This window comes from Fragaria vesca, linkage group LG2 (assembly GCF_000184155.1).
Source record: "Fragaria vesca subsp. vesca linkage group LG2, FraVesHawaii_1.0, whole genome shotgun sequence".
In the NCBI taxonomy this organism is placed as follows: domain Eukaryota; kingdom Viridiplantae; phylum Streptophyta; class Magnoliopsida; order Rosales; family Rosaceae; genus Fragaria; species Fragaria vesca.
Window position 1 is genome coordinate 9,750,161 of NC_020492.1, and position 17,349 is coordinate 9,767,509.

The 17,349-nt window shown below is 38.1% G+C and overlaps 2 protein-coding genes across 2 annotated transcripts; both read right to left on the reverse strand.

The window, feature by feature from the left end:
- Positions 1-4,279: 4,279 nt before the first annotated feature.
- Positions 4,280-8,354, reverse strand: LOC101298957 (pantoate--beta-alanine ligase-like). Its single transcript, XM_004290175.1, has 4 exons — positions 7,584-8,354; positions 7,022-7,135; positions 5,994-6,125; positions 4,280-5,030 (listed from the first exon to the last, which is right to left on the reverse strand). Exons 1-4 carry the CDS (start codon positions 8,151-8,153, stop codon positions 4,914-4,916), a joined length of 933 nt encoding a protein of 310 aa, XP_004290223.1. The 5' UTR covers positions 8,154-8,354; the 3' UTR covers positions 4,280-4,913.
- A 3,761-nt stretch (positions 8,355-12,115) lies between these two features.
- LOC101299253 lies at positions 12,116-15,077 on the reverse strand. The gene is made up of 4 exons (XM_004290176.1): positions 14,758-15,077; positions 13,447-13,815; positions 12,786-13,181; positions 12,116-12,294 (listed from the first exon to the last, which is right to left on the reverse strand). Exons 1-4 carry the CDS (start codon positions 14,887-14,889, stop codon positions 12,283-12,285), a joined length of 909 nt encoding a protein of 302 aa, XP_004290224.1. The 5' UTR covers positions 14,890-15,077; the 3' UTR covers positions 12,116-12,282.
- Between the last annotated feature and the right edge of the window lie 2,272 nt (positions 15,078-17,349).

Below are 17,349 nucleotides of genomic sequence, written 5' to 3' on the forward strand. Positions count from 1 at the left end.
ACCAAAAAATAACTTAATTCACAATCTTACAAAGCGCTCAAAGTCCTCTCTTTATTATAAGAAGCAGAACCAAACATAGTTGCAGTTCAAGAAATCCTCCTTAGTACGTACTAGAAAAGAAAGGATCTAAATAACATCACTAATCACTCTAGCAACCAAAAGGTAGAAGACAAAGATATCAGAAATCTACTTAACAGAACTCACAGCAAGCTTTGAGATATAATTTAAAGAACTTTAACAGAACAGTCAAATGAAATTAATTCCAAGCTCAAGTTATAAAAACCCCAACCAAACCAAATATGTAACCATGCAATCCTTAAGGTCATGCTAATAACCAAAGTACAACCTATAAGGAACATATATACAATCAAGAAGAACACAAATTGAAAAATATATATAAAAAGTTACTCACAATTGAACAACACCATGCCAACATCTTAATATAAAGAGGTAGATAACAACCAAGGAAAGTCGGTAACAAAGCATATCGTAAACATCCACTCACACTTAAAACACTAACATTTAAACCAATGGAAGTAAAGAATCTAATAATTAATACCCTTCTATCAAAGTATCTGACCACAAATAATAAAAAAGAGCAATTAAACCACAGCAGCCTCCAATGTACGAACAGAAATCGATAAGAAAAAGAAAATAAAAATCAAACAAGTATAGAAGACACCCAACTCAAAACAACCGAATAGTAAATAAACCACCACAAGCACACTAACACACACAACCTGGTCAGGTTCCCCAATATCAAAACTGGTACTCCAACCCCTATAAAAGTGGGAGAACTAATCTTCAAAACTGGTACTTCAACCCCAAGGAAAGAAGGAGCACCAATCTTCAAAACTGGTACTTCAACCCCAGGAAAAGAGGGAGCACAAGTTTGATTGTAAGATTCATATAGATTCAAGCAAAGGCAATTCGCAAATTCATGAATGCTTACTGTACAGGGCAACATATCCGGAAATAGGGGCATCAAGGCCACCATGGTCTGACTGGTTTGCAGAACATGAAATAAATGGCAAAAACAAACTAGACCTTATCAAATGGTGACCCATTTATGCGAGATAACTGAAACAAGAGGCAGCAAGCTCTCGCTCTCGCTCTCTTTTTAAGGCAACAATAATCTCTCCAAGGCAACATATAAACTTCAAGGCAACAATAGTCTCTCAGGCAGCAGAATCATGAACTGGGCATCACCAATTAATCGAAGGCACAACTCATAAATCAAAGGCAACCTATTAACCGAAGGCAACTCAAAAACCGAAGGCAACAGATTGATCCAAGGCAACTCAAATAGAATGGATGGTAACATAAAAATCGAAGGTAACAAAATCATGAACCGGGCACCACCAATTCTCATGCAACGATTATTGGGTCAAAATATAGGGGCAACACCAGAGAATCAAGGTAGAATCATGAACTTTGAAAGGCAATAGAATCATGAACTGGGTACGTACCCCCAATCTCAGGCAACAATCTGATGCAATTCTTGGGTCAAAAGATCCAAAGAATCAAGGCAGAGGGAATTCAATCTTGAAAACTGGTACTTCAACCCCTATAAAAGAAGGAGCACCAATCTTCAAAACTGGTACTTCAACCCCAGAAAAGAGGGAGCACCAGTTTGAATATTCTATCAAATGGTAACCCATTTACTCTCTTTTCAAGGCAACAGAATCAATCAATCAATCCAAGACAACATATATTAACCCAGTGCAGAAAAATGAAGTTTGAAAGGCAACAATAATCTATCATATATGTGCAGCTAGCAGAATCATGAACTGGGTACCCCAATCTCAGGCAACAATATAAATCCAAGGCAACTCATATTAATTCAAGGCTAACATACTCATAAATCGAAGGCTACATGTTAATCAAATCGATCCAATCGATATTAATCAACAGAACCAATAAATCCTAGACAAATCTTACCGGAAATGGAATTGGGTCGGTTCTCTCTCTCTCTCTCTCTCTCTCTCTCTCTCTCTCTCTCTACTACAACCCAAACCGAACGACGATACCCAACCCTAACGGTTGGTTAAAGTTTAACGTTAACGAAACCACGGTTTTAAGGTTTACGGTCGAGAACAATAGTAAGAACGACTTTTTTTTTTCTTTTTTTTCCGTTACTACTCCTAAATAAAAGTAAAGGAAGGAAGGAAGGAAGGAAGGAAGGGAACGGTAGGATTTGGGGGTTTTTTGGGGGTTAGGGGGGGGGGTTCCCGGGGGTAACCCCGTAAACCTTTAATTACTTGTCAGAGATGAGANACCNCCCTTTCGTAGTTAGTAGAGAGAGAGAGAGGCGGTGGTTGCTGGGTTTCAAATTGAAAAGGAACAGAGAGACGAGAGAGCCGCTTCGATGATCTCATACCCATCCAACTTTACCTGAAATGGAATTCGGTCTCTCTCTCTCTCTTTCTTTCTCTCTGTAAGTAACCCAGAGCAAGCCCCCCCAAACTTTGATTTGAAATGTGAAATATAGCCAAGTCGGTTACACACTTACACCGTACTTTTTTCTCTTTTTTTTTTTTTTTTTTTTGAGAATGGCTACACCGACTCCATTCCTTTTTTTCTTTCTTTTATTAAGCTTTCTGGCTAATATCAGTTTCTTTCAAATATTTTATTTTATACAAATATTTTCCCGAGTGTTCTGGGAGGCAAGTCAGGCAAACCATCATTCTCCAGCTTTTTCTTGGCACAACATCTTTGGCACAAGAGAAATAATTAGAGACAATGCTTACTCGCATATTGCCATATTGGGGATGGAGCAGATACAGATATCTTTTTTGGTACCAAAAAAAATATATCAACTCTGGTCTCCCTTGCTATTTTAGAAGTCTTTGTGGTACATAACCTTATGGAAACTACTGGCATATGGAATGAGGAAAAAATATCAAGGCTATTTACCCCCATCTGATGCAGCTTTAATATTAAACATCCCTTTGAGCCGCGGACATGTCTCTGATCGCCTATGTAGGAAGCTTGCCAAGTATAGGAAATATTTTGTGAAAATTACTTGCATGTGTGTTTTTATCAATTAAGCCAATTATTCTTGTCTAACACAATCAGTTGGAGTGCAATTTTGGAAAAAACTTTGGAAGACAAATATTCCTAATAAAGCTAAGGTACATGCTTGGGAAATTTGTCTTTATATTCTACCATCACTTGGGAGTTTGGAGAAAAGTTGGACTCCAATTTATGTGTCTTATGTGAGAAAGCTGGAGAGACTACCTTTCATTTGTGTAGAGACTCTGATTATACCAAAAATGTGCTTCAAGTCAATCCTCTCTTAAAAAATATGTGGTACGTACCGCTGGATTGGTCTTTATACAGATGCAATTTCTTGGTTGCAACAGTGTGCATTAGATTTATCTTTGGATGCATTTGGTGAGTTGTTGTTTTCTTCATGGAGCATTTGGAAGAAAAAATGGTCATATCTGGAACCAAAGAAAAATGGCAGAGATGGATGTTAGTTCTGGCATTACAATTCGGCTTCATGAGTTCAGAAGTCACAACTCCAAGCCTAAGCATAAGCCGTAAGGTCTCAGGTAGTGTCAAATGGAAAGCTCCTCCTTCTGGTGTTTGGAAAATTAATGTTGATGGTGCTTTTCAACAGGTGACAAGATGTGGGGGTATGAGTTTTGTGATCAGAGACTTTACTGGTAGTATGGTTGCAGAAGGAGCATGCCCATTGAGGGGTTTAATATCAGCAGAGCATGCTGAATTACTTACTTGTGACAGGGCTGTAGACTTCGCTATAGCTCAAGGTCTCCAACCTTTCATTTTTTAGACAGGTGCAAAAGAAGTACAGCGAGACTTAGCTTCTCATCAGATGCTTAATACTTCTGTGTTCAGGAGAGCTTATGAGGATGTTTTGTCTACATTACCACTGCAGGATCAGATTTCGGTTGTTCATGTGAGCCAAAAAGGAAATGTGGCTGCACACACACACTTTTTGCAACTTATGCTTGCTCTTTGGAGCAGGAAGAGTTTTATTTTTCCACACCTTTAGTCCTCCAAGCTGCTATTGCAGCTGAGCCTTGTAACATTTAATAATTTTTCTTCCTTAATAAAGTTATTGACATCGAATTAAAGGGTAGAAAAAGGAAGACGATGCGATTATTACCAAACAATGGGCAGATCTATTACACATCATATGTACTAATAATGATTAATTATCTCACAAGTTTAATCTAAAAAAGCTTCTTCATCTCTCAGATCCACAGGGCATCAAAATAAGAAAACACCAGAATAACGTTCTGGACATCACCTTTTCCACCTTTGAATAACCATCCTGCCAACAAAAATGTAACCACCTACTTCTCAAGCTTTAGGACTTAACACTTAACACTCCATCTATACAAAGGGTGCCAAACTTCGCTGATGATTTGGAAAATTGTTCAAGCTCATACTTGGCTGATGATATGGAAAATTCAGTTAAGAGCTATCCAACAACAGAAGTACAGAACTCTTTATCAGGAGTTATTGTTATGACCTTTTTTATGGCCTCCAGTTAATAGTCGGGATTCATGGAGTTGGGGGATCCCCCAATTGGGTGCAGAAGCTGGTGTTTTTTTGGTTGAATGTGCAGAAACTGGTTGGAAGTGGCAAAGGTTTGTAGGACATCGAAGCATTTTAGAATAGCTTATTGTTGATTTCTTTATCTTTTTCTTTTCCCTGGACTGTTTTTAGCCCCATCCAAACAAGAGCTAAAGCAATCTTCTGTTTTAGCTACTCCAAGTCTCCAACAATTACAAAATAACAACAAAACGGCATGAGAAACGTTCCTCTTTTTTTTTTCTTTTTACTGTAATTTAGAACATGAGAAACGTTCCGATGGAAGGGTAAAAAAAAAAAAAACTATAACATGTGGAACTGTTCCTTAGAAGTGTAAGATATCAGATTCATACTTTGATCTCCATGTTATCTATCAATCTGACCGTTCCAAACCAAGCAGCAACACAGAACACAACAGGACTTCTTATTTCTTCAACTGGCTCCAAACTTTCTTGGTCAACAATCTGCCAAGAAAATACACACAAGCAATAAGATTCAACTTCCCAAATATGTTGAAAAGGCAGTAAATATTCAAGTAAACTAAAAATGTGGGCGATATGCATTGTCTTATCTGCAATCAATCGGTTGAATCATAGGAGCATTTGTTCTGAACGAAATCTTTGGTAAACCCCCTTTCTTGATTCCTCAATCCTCTCTTACCTGGAAAGATTGGATATTGGAAAGGGCTATTACTCTTTCTCCAGACTTATATGACATGTTTCTGATTCTTTTGTGGAGTATTTGGAGAAGTCGAATTGATAAACTCTGAGCAATACTAATAAGACTCATACTCAGATAGTAGAGACAGTATGGCAATGTATGAGAAGTTTCTGCATGCCAACTCCTCAGCTAACAAACCTACTCCAGTGCGTCAAAAGAAAAAGAGATAGAGCCTCCAACTGGTGAGTCTTTTAAACTCAATGAAGATGGCTCTTTTCTTCCCTCAGTGAATCATGGTGGAGCTGGAGGTGTTCTCCGCAAATCAGGGTCATCTCATTGTGGGTTTTGCTCATAGATTGGAATTTGTCTGCTCTCATTTGCATTCAGAGTTGGAGGCCATGAGGTATGGCATTAATCAACCTATGGGGGTCAGTAAGGTCATTATAGATAGCGACTGTTTGATTGCAGTAAAACCATTAACTCTCTAGCTACGGATCTCACTCCTATGAGCGCTACTATTCTCAGATAACAGAGATTTTTTGGTCTCGAGTTTGTTCAAAGACAAGCAAACATGGTAGCACATAGGCTAGCTGGTTATGGCTATGATTCATATGTCCATTTAGAGTGGGTTTTTCATGCTCAAGACTTCATACTGGATGCGCTTATGCACGACTCGAATCGTACTCAGTAATCAAATTATTTCTTTAGTCAAAATAAAATAAAATAATTCAAAGGCAGTGAAACAAGGAATTTGGATCCGTGCTCACCTCAGCATAATCAACCTTTCCACCGGCTTCATTGATTGCTTGGATGACCGAATATGTTAATTCTTTACAACTAATATGACCCTTTTCTGCAGAGAATCTAGCACTTGATAGTGACTTGTTTATAGATAGTGCCTGCAGATAAAAAGGAGAAATTCAAACATTTATACGGAAGAAAATGAAACAGGTACAGAGAAGCAAAACATTTGCGAATGTAAATGACCCCTGTATAAGAAAAAAATTCTGCAAACTTGTGTCCCGACAAGCAAGCATTCACACTGAACAGGACAGGGTAAATGCAAAACTTATAAGTACAGAAATCTGGTGTAAGAGATTACAAGTGAAGTCTGTTGCAATGTAGATTTACAAGTAGCAGTACTGAGTTGTGAGTTAGGGTTGTTGCCGTGAATTGGATTATACCTTGCAGTTGTTTCTTAATCTTGGTTCTTTGGTATGACTATCTCAAAGACATCAAGAGTTTCAGAATCAAAATCACACAGCCAAGGGGGACACTATATGCAATCCAATGAAGATATGGTTATTCCCCTTCTTGTGGTTGGGACTTCAGTATTTTCATTGTATGTAAGAGAGATATCATAGAAAGGAAGTGACAGAGGATAGAGGGAGGAAGGGAGTCTAATTAAGTTGGAACATAGAAATGGATGGAAGTTTGTGTATTTCTATAAGCACAGGATCTAGATTCTTGTTTTTTTTTATATATGTTTGGTGTGCAGATGCATGATTATATTTCGCTTTTCTGAGATTGTCAAGACCGTTCTCCAACCTGTACATAGGTGGTGATTAAATGAGGATGGCATAGAGATCACAATGAAAAAAAAGTTGCCAAAGTTGTTGTGCCCCAATTTAATGTTTCAAGCCTTAAGGTCTTCCACATTGGGTTTCTTTTCTGGAGATCTATCTAGATCTATCTAGGTATCAATTCATTAACTTTCTTTTCAAACTGGTACATAATCTTCTGTAGAAGTGAACTAGAATAATCAGCCAGCTTAACGAGCATATATATACAGTACCTTTTGCCGTTCTTCAGGTGAGAGGCGCACATTCCGTGAACTCATTGCTAGGCCATCATTTTCACGGACTACTTCAGAACCAATCACTCTAACAGAAAAATCAAGATCCCGAACCTGTACAAATTCAACGAGACAATTGAGACACAACTCGTATCATTTCATTTCATCACCAATTCAAAGTAACTAGTTGCATGTGAAAGAGACTAATTGAGATACAACTCCAAGCTGTACAGAATTACAACCCACGTAACTCATTTCACCAACAATTGTGAATATACTACAACAAATTAGGCACAATTAGTCAATCAATAAAGTGAAAAATAAACCAAAGACAGATTTTGTAACCCTTCCAAACTCTAAACAGAAACTCCAATTCATTAACCAGCAGCAAACACTTCAATTATATTACAGCAAGAACCAGCTTATAAAAAATACCCTCCCAATATAACTATACAAAACACAAAATATCCAAATTCACCAAGCACAACAGCAATAACAATCATTTTTCCTCTAAGAACATTTCATAATATTATCATATATATGAACACTAAAGAACACTTACCATTCGCTGAATAATCCGCCATTGCTGATAATCCTTCTTCCCAAGCAGAGCAACATCAGGCTCCACAATGTTGAACAACTTGGTGACAACAGTCGCAACCCCTCTGAAAAACACCGGCCTACTCTTCCCACACATACCCTTCTCCAATCTCTCAACTCTAACCCAAGTCTCATGCCCCAACCCCTTCTCCTCCACACAAGATACCGGTTTTGCCCCTTCACCATCACTCACCGACGTGCTCGTGTTGGTTCCGTAGTCATAGAGATTGTGAGGATTGAAAACAACGTCAACGCCGCCAGGAACAGCCTTGAGCTTTTGGATATCGCCATGGAAGTCCGAAGGGTACGTGGAGAGGTCTTCGGAGGGAGAGAACTGACCTGGGTTGATGTAGATGGAGACGACGATGACGTCAGAGTGGGTGCGGGCTTGTCTGATGAGGGAAAGGTGGCCTTCGTGGAGGTAGCCCATGGTGGGTACGAGGCCTATGGTTTTGCCTTGGGATCTCATAGACCTTGACCAGTTCCTCATTTGGTCCTTGTCTCTGATTATCTCTGGTTCTTTGGCTGCCATCGGGAACTGGGTTGTTTTGAAGTTGAAGACGTGGAGTGAAAGTATGGAACAGGATTGAGGTTGGTGATGAAATGGTGGAGTCGAATTTGGTTTGGTTTGGTTTTATATAGGAGTCGAAAACGAGGTAACTAGATATGTGTGTGGCGGGTTGGTTGTGTAGCGCCTCCCAAGGTTGACTACCAATGAGACACTAGGTAATTGCCCGCGCTTTGCTGCGGTTCGTGGGAGTTTTATATGTTTCAGTTGGTCGGTTGGTTAGTTTTCCACGGCCTACAATGTACAATGTATATATATTTTGTCAAGTTAAATGTGCATAGAAACTAAAAGGAAAAAACTTCTATCTATTCCATAGCTACAAATTGCACATGTAAGTCACCTTCAGTCCTTGGGGTAGGAAGACTCAAACCCTCGCTATCCCCTATATGATGAAATGGTCAGGCTAGAGGGAGCAGCTGATGAAGGGATGGTATTTGCTGGAATTTTTGGAAATCCCCAGACGCTGACAGGAGAAAATATTAGGTGCTAAGTGCATAAGCAATCACTATACTGATCTGAAACAAAGAAATTAAGCTTAATCAACGTACAACCACTTAAGAAGTGTCATACATGGTACCAAACTACCAATCTCCTTGAAGATTTTGACACTCTTGCAAAGTAACTCATGATAAAAAACGAATTATTAAGTCTCCATGTAAACTTGCAAATCAAGGTACATAGTTTGGAGTTATCAGCTCATCCGAAACAGTGGTACAACTATATCAGCTACCCTGGCTTGCAGAACACTTTAATTCAGGTATCTTTGATCCTTCATCATTAATAAGGACCACCATACCTTTTTCATTATACCCAAGTATTACTGAACTCTTGGCTTCTAAAGAGTATCATGCTAACATAGCCATCACAGGTCATTGTAGATATCACAATCCTTTTCACAAAATTCACTGTTGGTCAAACCCGAAAAGACAAATCATTTTAAGTCAAACCTAGTGAATATAAGACTAACTTTTTTCTCTTGCGTAAAAGAGAAAAATTGAAACAATCTGACTAACTTTTCATAAGACTCTAAAACAGGGCAACCGCAGTGTCAATTTGTAGCCTAATATTACAGCAAGCTCAAAATCAACTTGAATCAAACCTCAACTTCAAAATTCACATTTGACAAACCTAAGCCATATATGCGTACATCAGTCTGCTTCTGGAATTGGGACATGAGTGAAATTGTTAATTTCAATTCCTAACTATCAGCAACAAAAGCACTTTAACAACTGTTTCTGCTACAACAGCAACCTTATCAACATGCAAAACAAAAGAACGTAAACCACACAAAAAAAAACCCGTACCAGAATAAAAGAAAAATAAAAAAGTAAACACTGACAGTAACTCTTGTAAATTCAACCAAAGACATCTCAAAATCACAGACTAACTTACCAAAGGCACCTCAAAATCACAGACCCCAAAAAAAAAAGGGCACCTCAAAAGCCTAGGATCAGCAGAGATATATAGTTCATTATCGGTCATAATTAGATCATGAGTGCAATAAGACTCAATTGTGTGTGACAATTGGTGTCAAAATGATCCTAGGCTTATGTTTTTGTACTTTTCTACTATGTGTTTGTGGCTGAGGCCTCTCATAATAAGAAGTTGAATATTTTTACCTTTGACTGTTGAAACCACGAAGCAAAAGGATGACCAGCTTATTCCAAACAAAGCAGGAGCAAGAGAAGTATGCAAATCCTCCACACAAAGAAGAACAACCAAAAGTAATTACTCCGCAGCCTGCAACTCAAAATCGAACAAAAAGTGAGCACACACTAAATACATCAAGTTAACTTTAGTTCAATTAAGAATCATATCATCCAATAACAATGAAATTAATCCCAAGTATCACTGCAACCAAGTTCCTTATCTTAGGCATCTCCTGACCTTTGATAAACTTATAGAGCAGCTGTATAACAATAACAATATTTGACATGTCACCATCTTTTCTACTACAACTTTGATTCCCTTGGAAGTCATGACTGTTTGATAAATTGATCTTTCACTAAATTTTCGCTGTGATTGGTGTAATGGATATAACTAAATCCCAAAAGAAACAAAAATAGGAATAGAAGACTCCAGGACACCAACAATGATAAGCATTTTCCGAAACATGATATACCTTTATCATTTATAGCTCTAATTCTATATGCTACAGAAGATGGTTAAAATTTGCAGGTCACTCAGGTGCATACTACCAAACAGAACATGATTTGGCAAAAAATTAAAAGTGTAGAAAGGGACAGTTAAAGTTTAACTTAGCTAGCAGCTTAATGACAACTTTGATTGCAGAGAAATGAGTTGAAGAAATATCTATCACCAATCAGGAAAGCCACCTTCAAATCATAACCAAAAAAAAATAAAAAAATCACTTGTCGATGAGAAGCTCAATAATACACAGAAACATATATAGACTTTCCACTACAGCCTTGATTCGACAAATAATAAAATGAAATAAAGGTTCGAATGAAAACCAGAAATATAATTCACATCATACATTCATTTACAGAGCAAAATTGAACTGCATGCACCAAATTTGAAAACCGATTAACCAAAAAAGAAGCTTACCTGAGAGAGAGATGGAAAACCGACGTTCCAATTTAATAGAAGACGCCTAAACTTTCAAAGATCGATCAGGAGACGAAGCAAAAAGATGGCCAGCTTCTTCAGAACCAAATAAAGATGGAGAAGATGAAGAACGAAAGAAGCAGAGGTGTGGCAGCACAAATAAAGATCAACAGAAGAACCGACGCCGAAACGACGAATTCGAACAACTACTAGTAGTATTAAAAACGACGACGAACCATAATTAGTCGACGTTCTGCATGACATCCTTATCCGCGGCGGCGCGTCCCTTAGCCTTGCGGTCCAGCAGCGACTTCCGGTCCTTGTCCAACCTGAGCTTGGTGATCACCACCTCCGACGGGTTGTTCCCAACGTTGACCGATTCCAACTTTTAAGTTGAAGACTTGGAGTGAGAGTATGTGTAGAACAGGATTGAGGTTTGGTGATGAATTGGTGGAGTTTGGTTTGGTTTTATTACTTTTATATAGGAGAGTCGAAAAAACGAGGCAAACTAGATATGTGTGTTGCGGGTGGGTTGGGTTGGGTTGGGTTGCGCCTCTCGAGGTTGACTACCACTGAGATGTATAGCATTCTACAAATTATCTCTTTTTTTTTTTTTCTAAGGAGAAGCTAAAAACTAGAACTACGACATTATGTATAACAAGATGGAAATGTGTATATCCGAGATAGAGTTACCAAGATTTGTAAGACCACTTTTATCAAAGAAAATATTTGCAAGAGTATTGACAAACAATTACTTGTTTTGTTGTTTTGTGAAAATGAGATTGTACGTTGTAATTTTATATATCTAGACACAGTTGATGATTAGTTACGAGTCTTATTCTAGTAGAATATGCCGTAAGTCTTCTTCTTAAGGTTTACAATGTTAGCATGTAATCAGGACCGGACTTAAGATTACACGTGAGACGAGTTTTAAAAATAATGCCCTTAATAGTTATAATAAAAATAAATAAAAAAAGGCCGATCACAATGCATAATAATAAAATTCTTCACTGATACATCCAGATTTTCTCCAAAACGTAAACATTCATGCATGAATGATGAATCCAATCCCATCCTCACAGATGAAACTTACCCAAATCAGATCTATGGTTAAAGAAAAAAAAACCCAGAAAACGGCTAAGCAATTGAAAACAAATTATCCACGTCAAATTCTAATACAAAGAACCTCCCTTTAACGAAAACAAGAGATCCATTAACAACACCATATCATTATCTAACAACCCATCTCACCTTCACTCTCAACAAATGTCTACTCTCCCTAAAAAAAAGCCACAGAAAAAGCAAAACAACTAGAAAGAAAAGCAAAGACAAAAAGAAAGAGAAGCCCAAGATTTTGGTGAGAATGAGTAGATTACGCGAGAATTCAGAAGTCAAGAAAGAAGGGGAAGATTAAGGGTTTTTAGTTTTTCTTTTTATGAAATTTTATATATGTATACATACAAGTAAAAAAAATTGGTGCCCCCAATCTTTTTGGGCCTTAGACGGCCCCCTCTTGGGCCTCACCTCAGGTCCAGACCTGCATGTAATTTTGTAGCTTTTAATATGCGGAACATTGGTTCGATCAATGTATTTTGTGCTTGTGACAACAAGATGGTTAAGATTATTTTTAATAATTATTTTGTAAGATTATTCTGATGATTCAATAACATGAGATCTGTAAGTTTAGATTAGATAAGACATTACAGTCTTTTTAATCTCATGTAACAAACATGCCCTAAAGAGACTGAAATACCAAACGGAACCAATAATTGTTGGATTCCAGCTCATATTCTTGTTACTAATTTTTTTCGTCCCTCCACAATCATTATGTACAAGGGGAGGCTTATTTTATCTAGACATCCTTTACACATGCAATATTATGTTTCTGTCTTTCTGGTCTAGGCATATATGTTGCACCACAACCAATTTTACCACACCTACATTATCATTTATCAACCAGAGACGTACACCAAAGCTAGAGAAAAAATTCTTTGAAAATAACTAAAAAAACAAACAATATTAACATGCCATTTGATCTCTGAATTGAGAGATTTCTTCGAAGATGGGGAGCCTCTTGGATCTAAAAGGACCCCATTCATTCATCAACTGCTCAAGCCCCTTTACAAAATCATCATCTAGCGCCAACAAGTCCAGTGATTCAGGTAGATCATCATGTATGGACCTCAATTCCATTAGCAGTTCATGTGCCCTTCTCCTCGACTTAGTCTCATCCGCACCCGGAAGTCGACTTTGCAATACATCCTCAAGAACTAACTGAGCATCTTCATAGCGGCCCTGTTTGATCAGGCAGAGTCCCAAGTTGCATGCCTTATTGGAGTCAGGATCGATCATCTGAGCTTTTCGATACACTACCTCTGCCATCATATAGTTTCCTTTCTGCATGTATGCCCAACCCAAATTTCCCTGAAAATTGAGTCAACAAATTTCTTTCAATTCATCAATATGATGTGCGCTACTTTACTACAAGGGTTTGGAAGTGCTAGAGGAGTAGAGGGGTGATTATAATTAGGGTTTCACTTCCCGAACTTGAAAGTTAAACCCTAAGCGAATGAGATATTGACATACAAACGAATCGACATTAGTTAAGCAACTCTTCATTAGCATCCAAATTAGAGAATAAATCTTCTCAGACACATTTCTAAGTGATTAGGATAAGATGCGTACGTACCAATAATCTGGAGGTTTCTTGCTTAACAGAGACTTGGAACTTCTTCCCATGAGAGCGTGCAGTCTTAGTCGGTCTGCCATTGAAGGCTGCTCCTTGGTATATCAACCTCAGCTTCCTCTTGAGCAAGTCAATCTGTTCCTCGATTTTCCCACATTTTTTGTACAAGTCGATGAGAACATTATCAAGCGAGTCTTGTGCTTGTTTAGAGCAAAGGCCTCTGAAGGACTTGACAGCTTCAATGGCTTCTTCAGTTCTGTCTAATTGCTTCATCACCACAGCCATATCCTTTAGGGCACTGTCTACTCTATCTCCTGCGTTTATTGCCTTCCAAAACAACACAATTGCAGCCTCTGGATCCTTTTCAACAAGCTGAAATATGGTTATACGAAAAATATGATTAGATTGTGAGGGAAGGCCATAAGGGGAAACAGAATTAGAGCAAGTAGATATCACCAGTGGAATGTGAACATTTCAGGTCAGATTCACCAAGGAAAAAAAAAAAAAAAGAAAAAAAAAGGTAAACAATCTGCTTTCTGTTCAGGTCAGATGACTCAGATCATGTACATCACATCTGTAGTGGCAATTAGCAAATTAAAGTGATGAAATTATTGATCACATTGAGAGACTTCAAACACGTACAGTTGAAGATAAATTTTTAACGCTTGTCTTGGATATTGTTGACTACTTGACACAACTAAAATAAACCTTCATGAAAATGAAACCCAAATTGAGTTACAGAAATAAAATGATTACGTTAAATACATATGTCGGCTAAATTTGTATATATTATATATAACATATATTTCAATCGATCTATCACCTTGTTTTAGATCTCATTTACACCTGGAAAGGACATTCAAATCTGACTTACCAATTAATCGTGGTAAAACGATTGCATAGCTGAATTCCAATTTTGAGTTATATATGATGATCATTGGCAAAGATAACATGGAACTAAAGCTAGCTAGCATCAAGTGAAAATGAATAAATGATCAATTAACTGTCTGAATTGGTAGGTTGATCAAACATTCACCATATATATGTCAATATCGAGCACTTGCTGGCAATCAGCTGATGAGAAATGCCAAACAGGCACCCAAAACAAAGATGGAAGAGATGCAATAATAAATTAATGAGATATCCGAAAAACTTAATTTCCTTCATCATTCCTCAGCTAACCAGACAAGTTCCGTTAATGCAGAAGTCGTGGTGAACAAGTTAATTGAACCATGCAGCAGTGCAGCACTATTAGAAAAGAGGTCTCAAAAGGGAAGTCAATGATGTAATAGTATGTCGGAATAGTAGTATTACCTGAGCATGCTTGGCTCTAACATAAGGAGTATCACCAGAAGGCACCTTGTGAATAACATGATAAAGCTCATCCTTCTTCCCTTTCGTAGCCGCAGTCGTAGTGCTGTTGCTGTTCATCTTAAAACCTTCCATTATTCTTCTCTCTCCTTTCTTCCTTTATATCTATCCGAAATATAAGAACATACAGCTTCCTGGGATGCTGTGTTTTTCTGAGTTTGCTGTAATAATCAACAAGAAAATAGGAGGAAGAGGAGGGAGCTGGAACTGGGTCTACTCGATCCCAAAGAGCGAGAATGAGAGAGAGAGAGAGAGAAAAATTAGTTCAATTTATATACAAGCAAGGGAGAAAACAAATGCAATTATTTAGCGATAAGAATGAACAAAGTATGGAATGAAGACTCCATTCATTCTTGTAGGTTTGTGTTCAACAGCCAATCAACGTGTCGGCTGCCACACGTGTCGTGCTGCAAATGACCCTTCTGGGATCCTAGCTTGCCATTTTTATTTGCTTCTCGATCACTTTCTCCTAACAGTCCTCTCTACTATTATTGGTACATGAATATATTTTGAGTGAGTTTTCCCGCTCGGTTCTAAGTTTCCATATGATTTGTGTATTGGGATTCATTAGGCATCAGATACTCGGGTTTCAATGTTTTGATTTAGCATTTATCACTTACTCATCGTTGCTGACCGTGATGGCGACGATAATATTAACATGTATATATAGTGTTTTATTATTTATGTTTTCAGTTATAGGGCTTTTGGCTCATAGTTTAACGAGTTATTAGTTTCCTCTCACTCTTTCTATTTTGATCGAGTAGAGACTCATGCTCTTTATTATTAGTTTTTCAACCTTGTATTTGCAGGGTTTGTAATCCGGTTTGCCTTTTAATTAATTAATTATTCATTTCTTGATAAATAAAAAATGAATATGAATATCCCTTCTTTGTCTAAATCACCGTCTCTCGTGACCATTTCGTTTCTGAGCTTATCATAAACCACTTAAGCATGATTAATGTTAATTACCATACGTCACCGGAGGGCTATAGCTAGCTCAGATTGGTGCTCTTAGTCAAGTTTGATAGATGTATATGCATTCATCTTAACGTACATTAATTGGCATAACATATAAAAGTGCGCATATGTATTTCACTCCCATCTCGATCAAATATAGACATATACCAGTCTTTCTTTCGATATGTTACCAGTCTAACATATACCAGTCTAACATATAAATGTCACATGAAGTCTCTACTCTACCACTTATCTTTTTAATGATAAGCTATTTCGATAAGAGTCGTACCATATAGAATTTGATGCATTATTCTTAGGGAAAATACCCATTTAGTACTAATTTAAATCCCTTATTGCCCATTTCAATGAATTTAATAGATATAAGCCCATTCCAATATAAGGTGTTCTTATTTGTGTCTAAATACACAAATCTATATTAAAGTCATAATAAAATAATAATTTTTGTATATTTTTAAGACAGTTTTACCCTCACCACTTCAACACGTATAAGAAGAGAAGTGAAAGACTTTGCCGGAACCTCGCGGGACTCTGGTCACCGGTCGCCAGACTCCGGTCATCGATCACCGGGTACTAAAATTTCTTCGGTCATCGGTTATTGACCCCTAGTAACTCAGATTTTCTCTGGTCGCCGAATTTTGGTCACCGGTAACTTGGTTATTGACCCCCAATAATCAGTTACTGGTCCTCAATAATCAGTTATTGACCCTAAAAATCTTGGTTACTGACCCCCAATAATCAGTTACTGACCCCCAATAATCGGTTACTGACCCCCAATAATCTTGGTTACTGACTTCCAATAATCAGTTATTAATCCTTAATAATCAGTTATTAACCCCTAGTAATCACTTACCGGCCCTAATAATTTGTTACTGATCCCTAGTAATCGAGTTACTGACCCCAGTAATCCCTAATAATCAGTTACCGACCCTCAGTAATTAGTTATTGAATACCAGCAAAACATTATACTAAAAACTTTACTGCCCCTAATAACATTTTTACTGCTCTTAAAACGTTTATTACCCTCAGTAATCAAAACATTATCACCTAATTACCTTGTCTTTCAAACCAAAACGCCATTTTCCTCTTCATCATCGATCTGCAAATGGCCTTCATCATGGACAACCTCACCATGCACCCGATCTGCAATCACCAATGGTCTTCCACCAAATCGCTTCCCTCCTTCGGATTCGACCCGGCCTTCACCGACAACAACCTTGACTGTGGATGAGAGAGAGAGAGAGAGCGAGAGCACCGAGCGGCATATCTCAACTATGAAGGAGGATCTGGAGTACTAACCGGTGAGGGCGATGACGGAGGGGAAGGCGAGGCGGAGGATCTTGAACCCGTGCACCGCGCGTGAGGATCTTGAAGAATCGACTACTCCTAACACACCACCGGCGAGTCGCCGACGGTGGAAACCCTTGTCGACAGAGGATATAGACTGAGATTGTGGTGTCGTTGATTCCGGCGACGGTGGGAAGCAGACGAGAGAGAGAGAGAGAGAGAGAGAGAGAGAGAGAGAGAGAGAGAGAGAGAGAGAGAGAGAGAGAGAGAGAG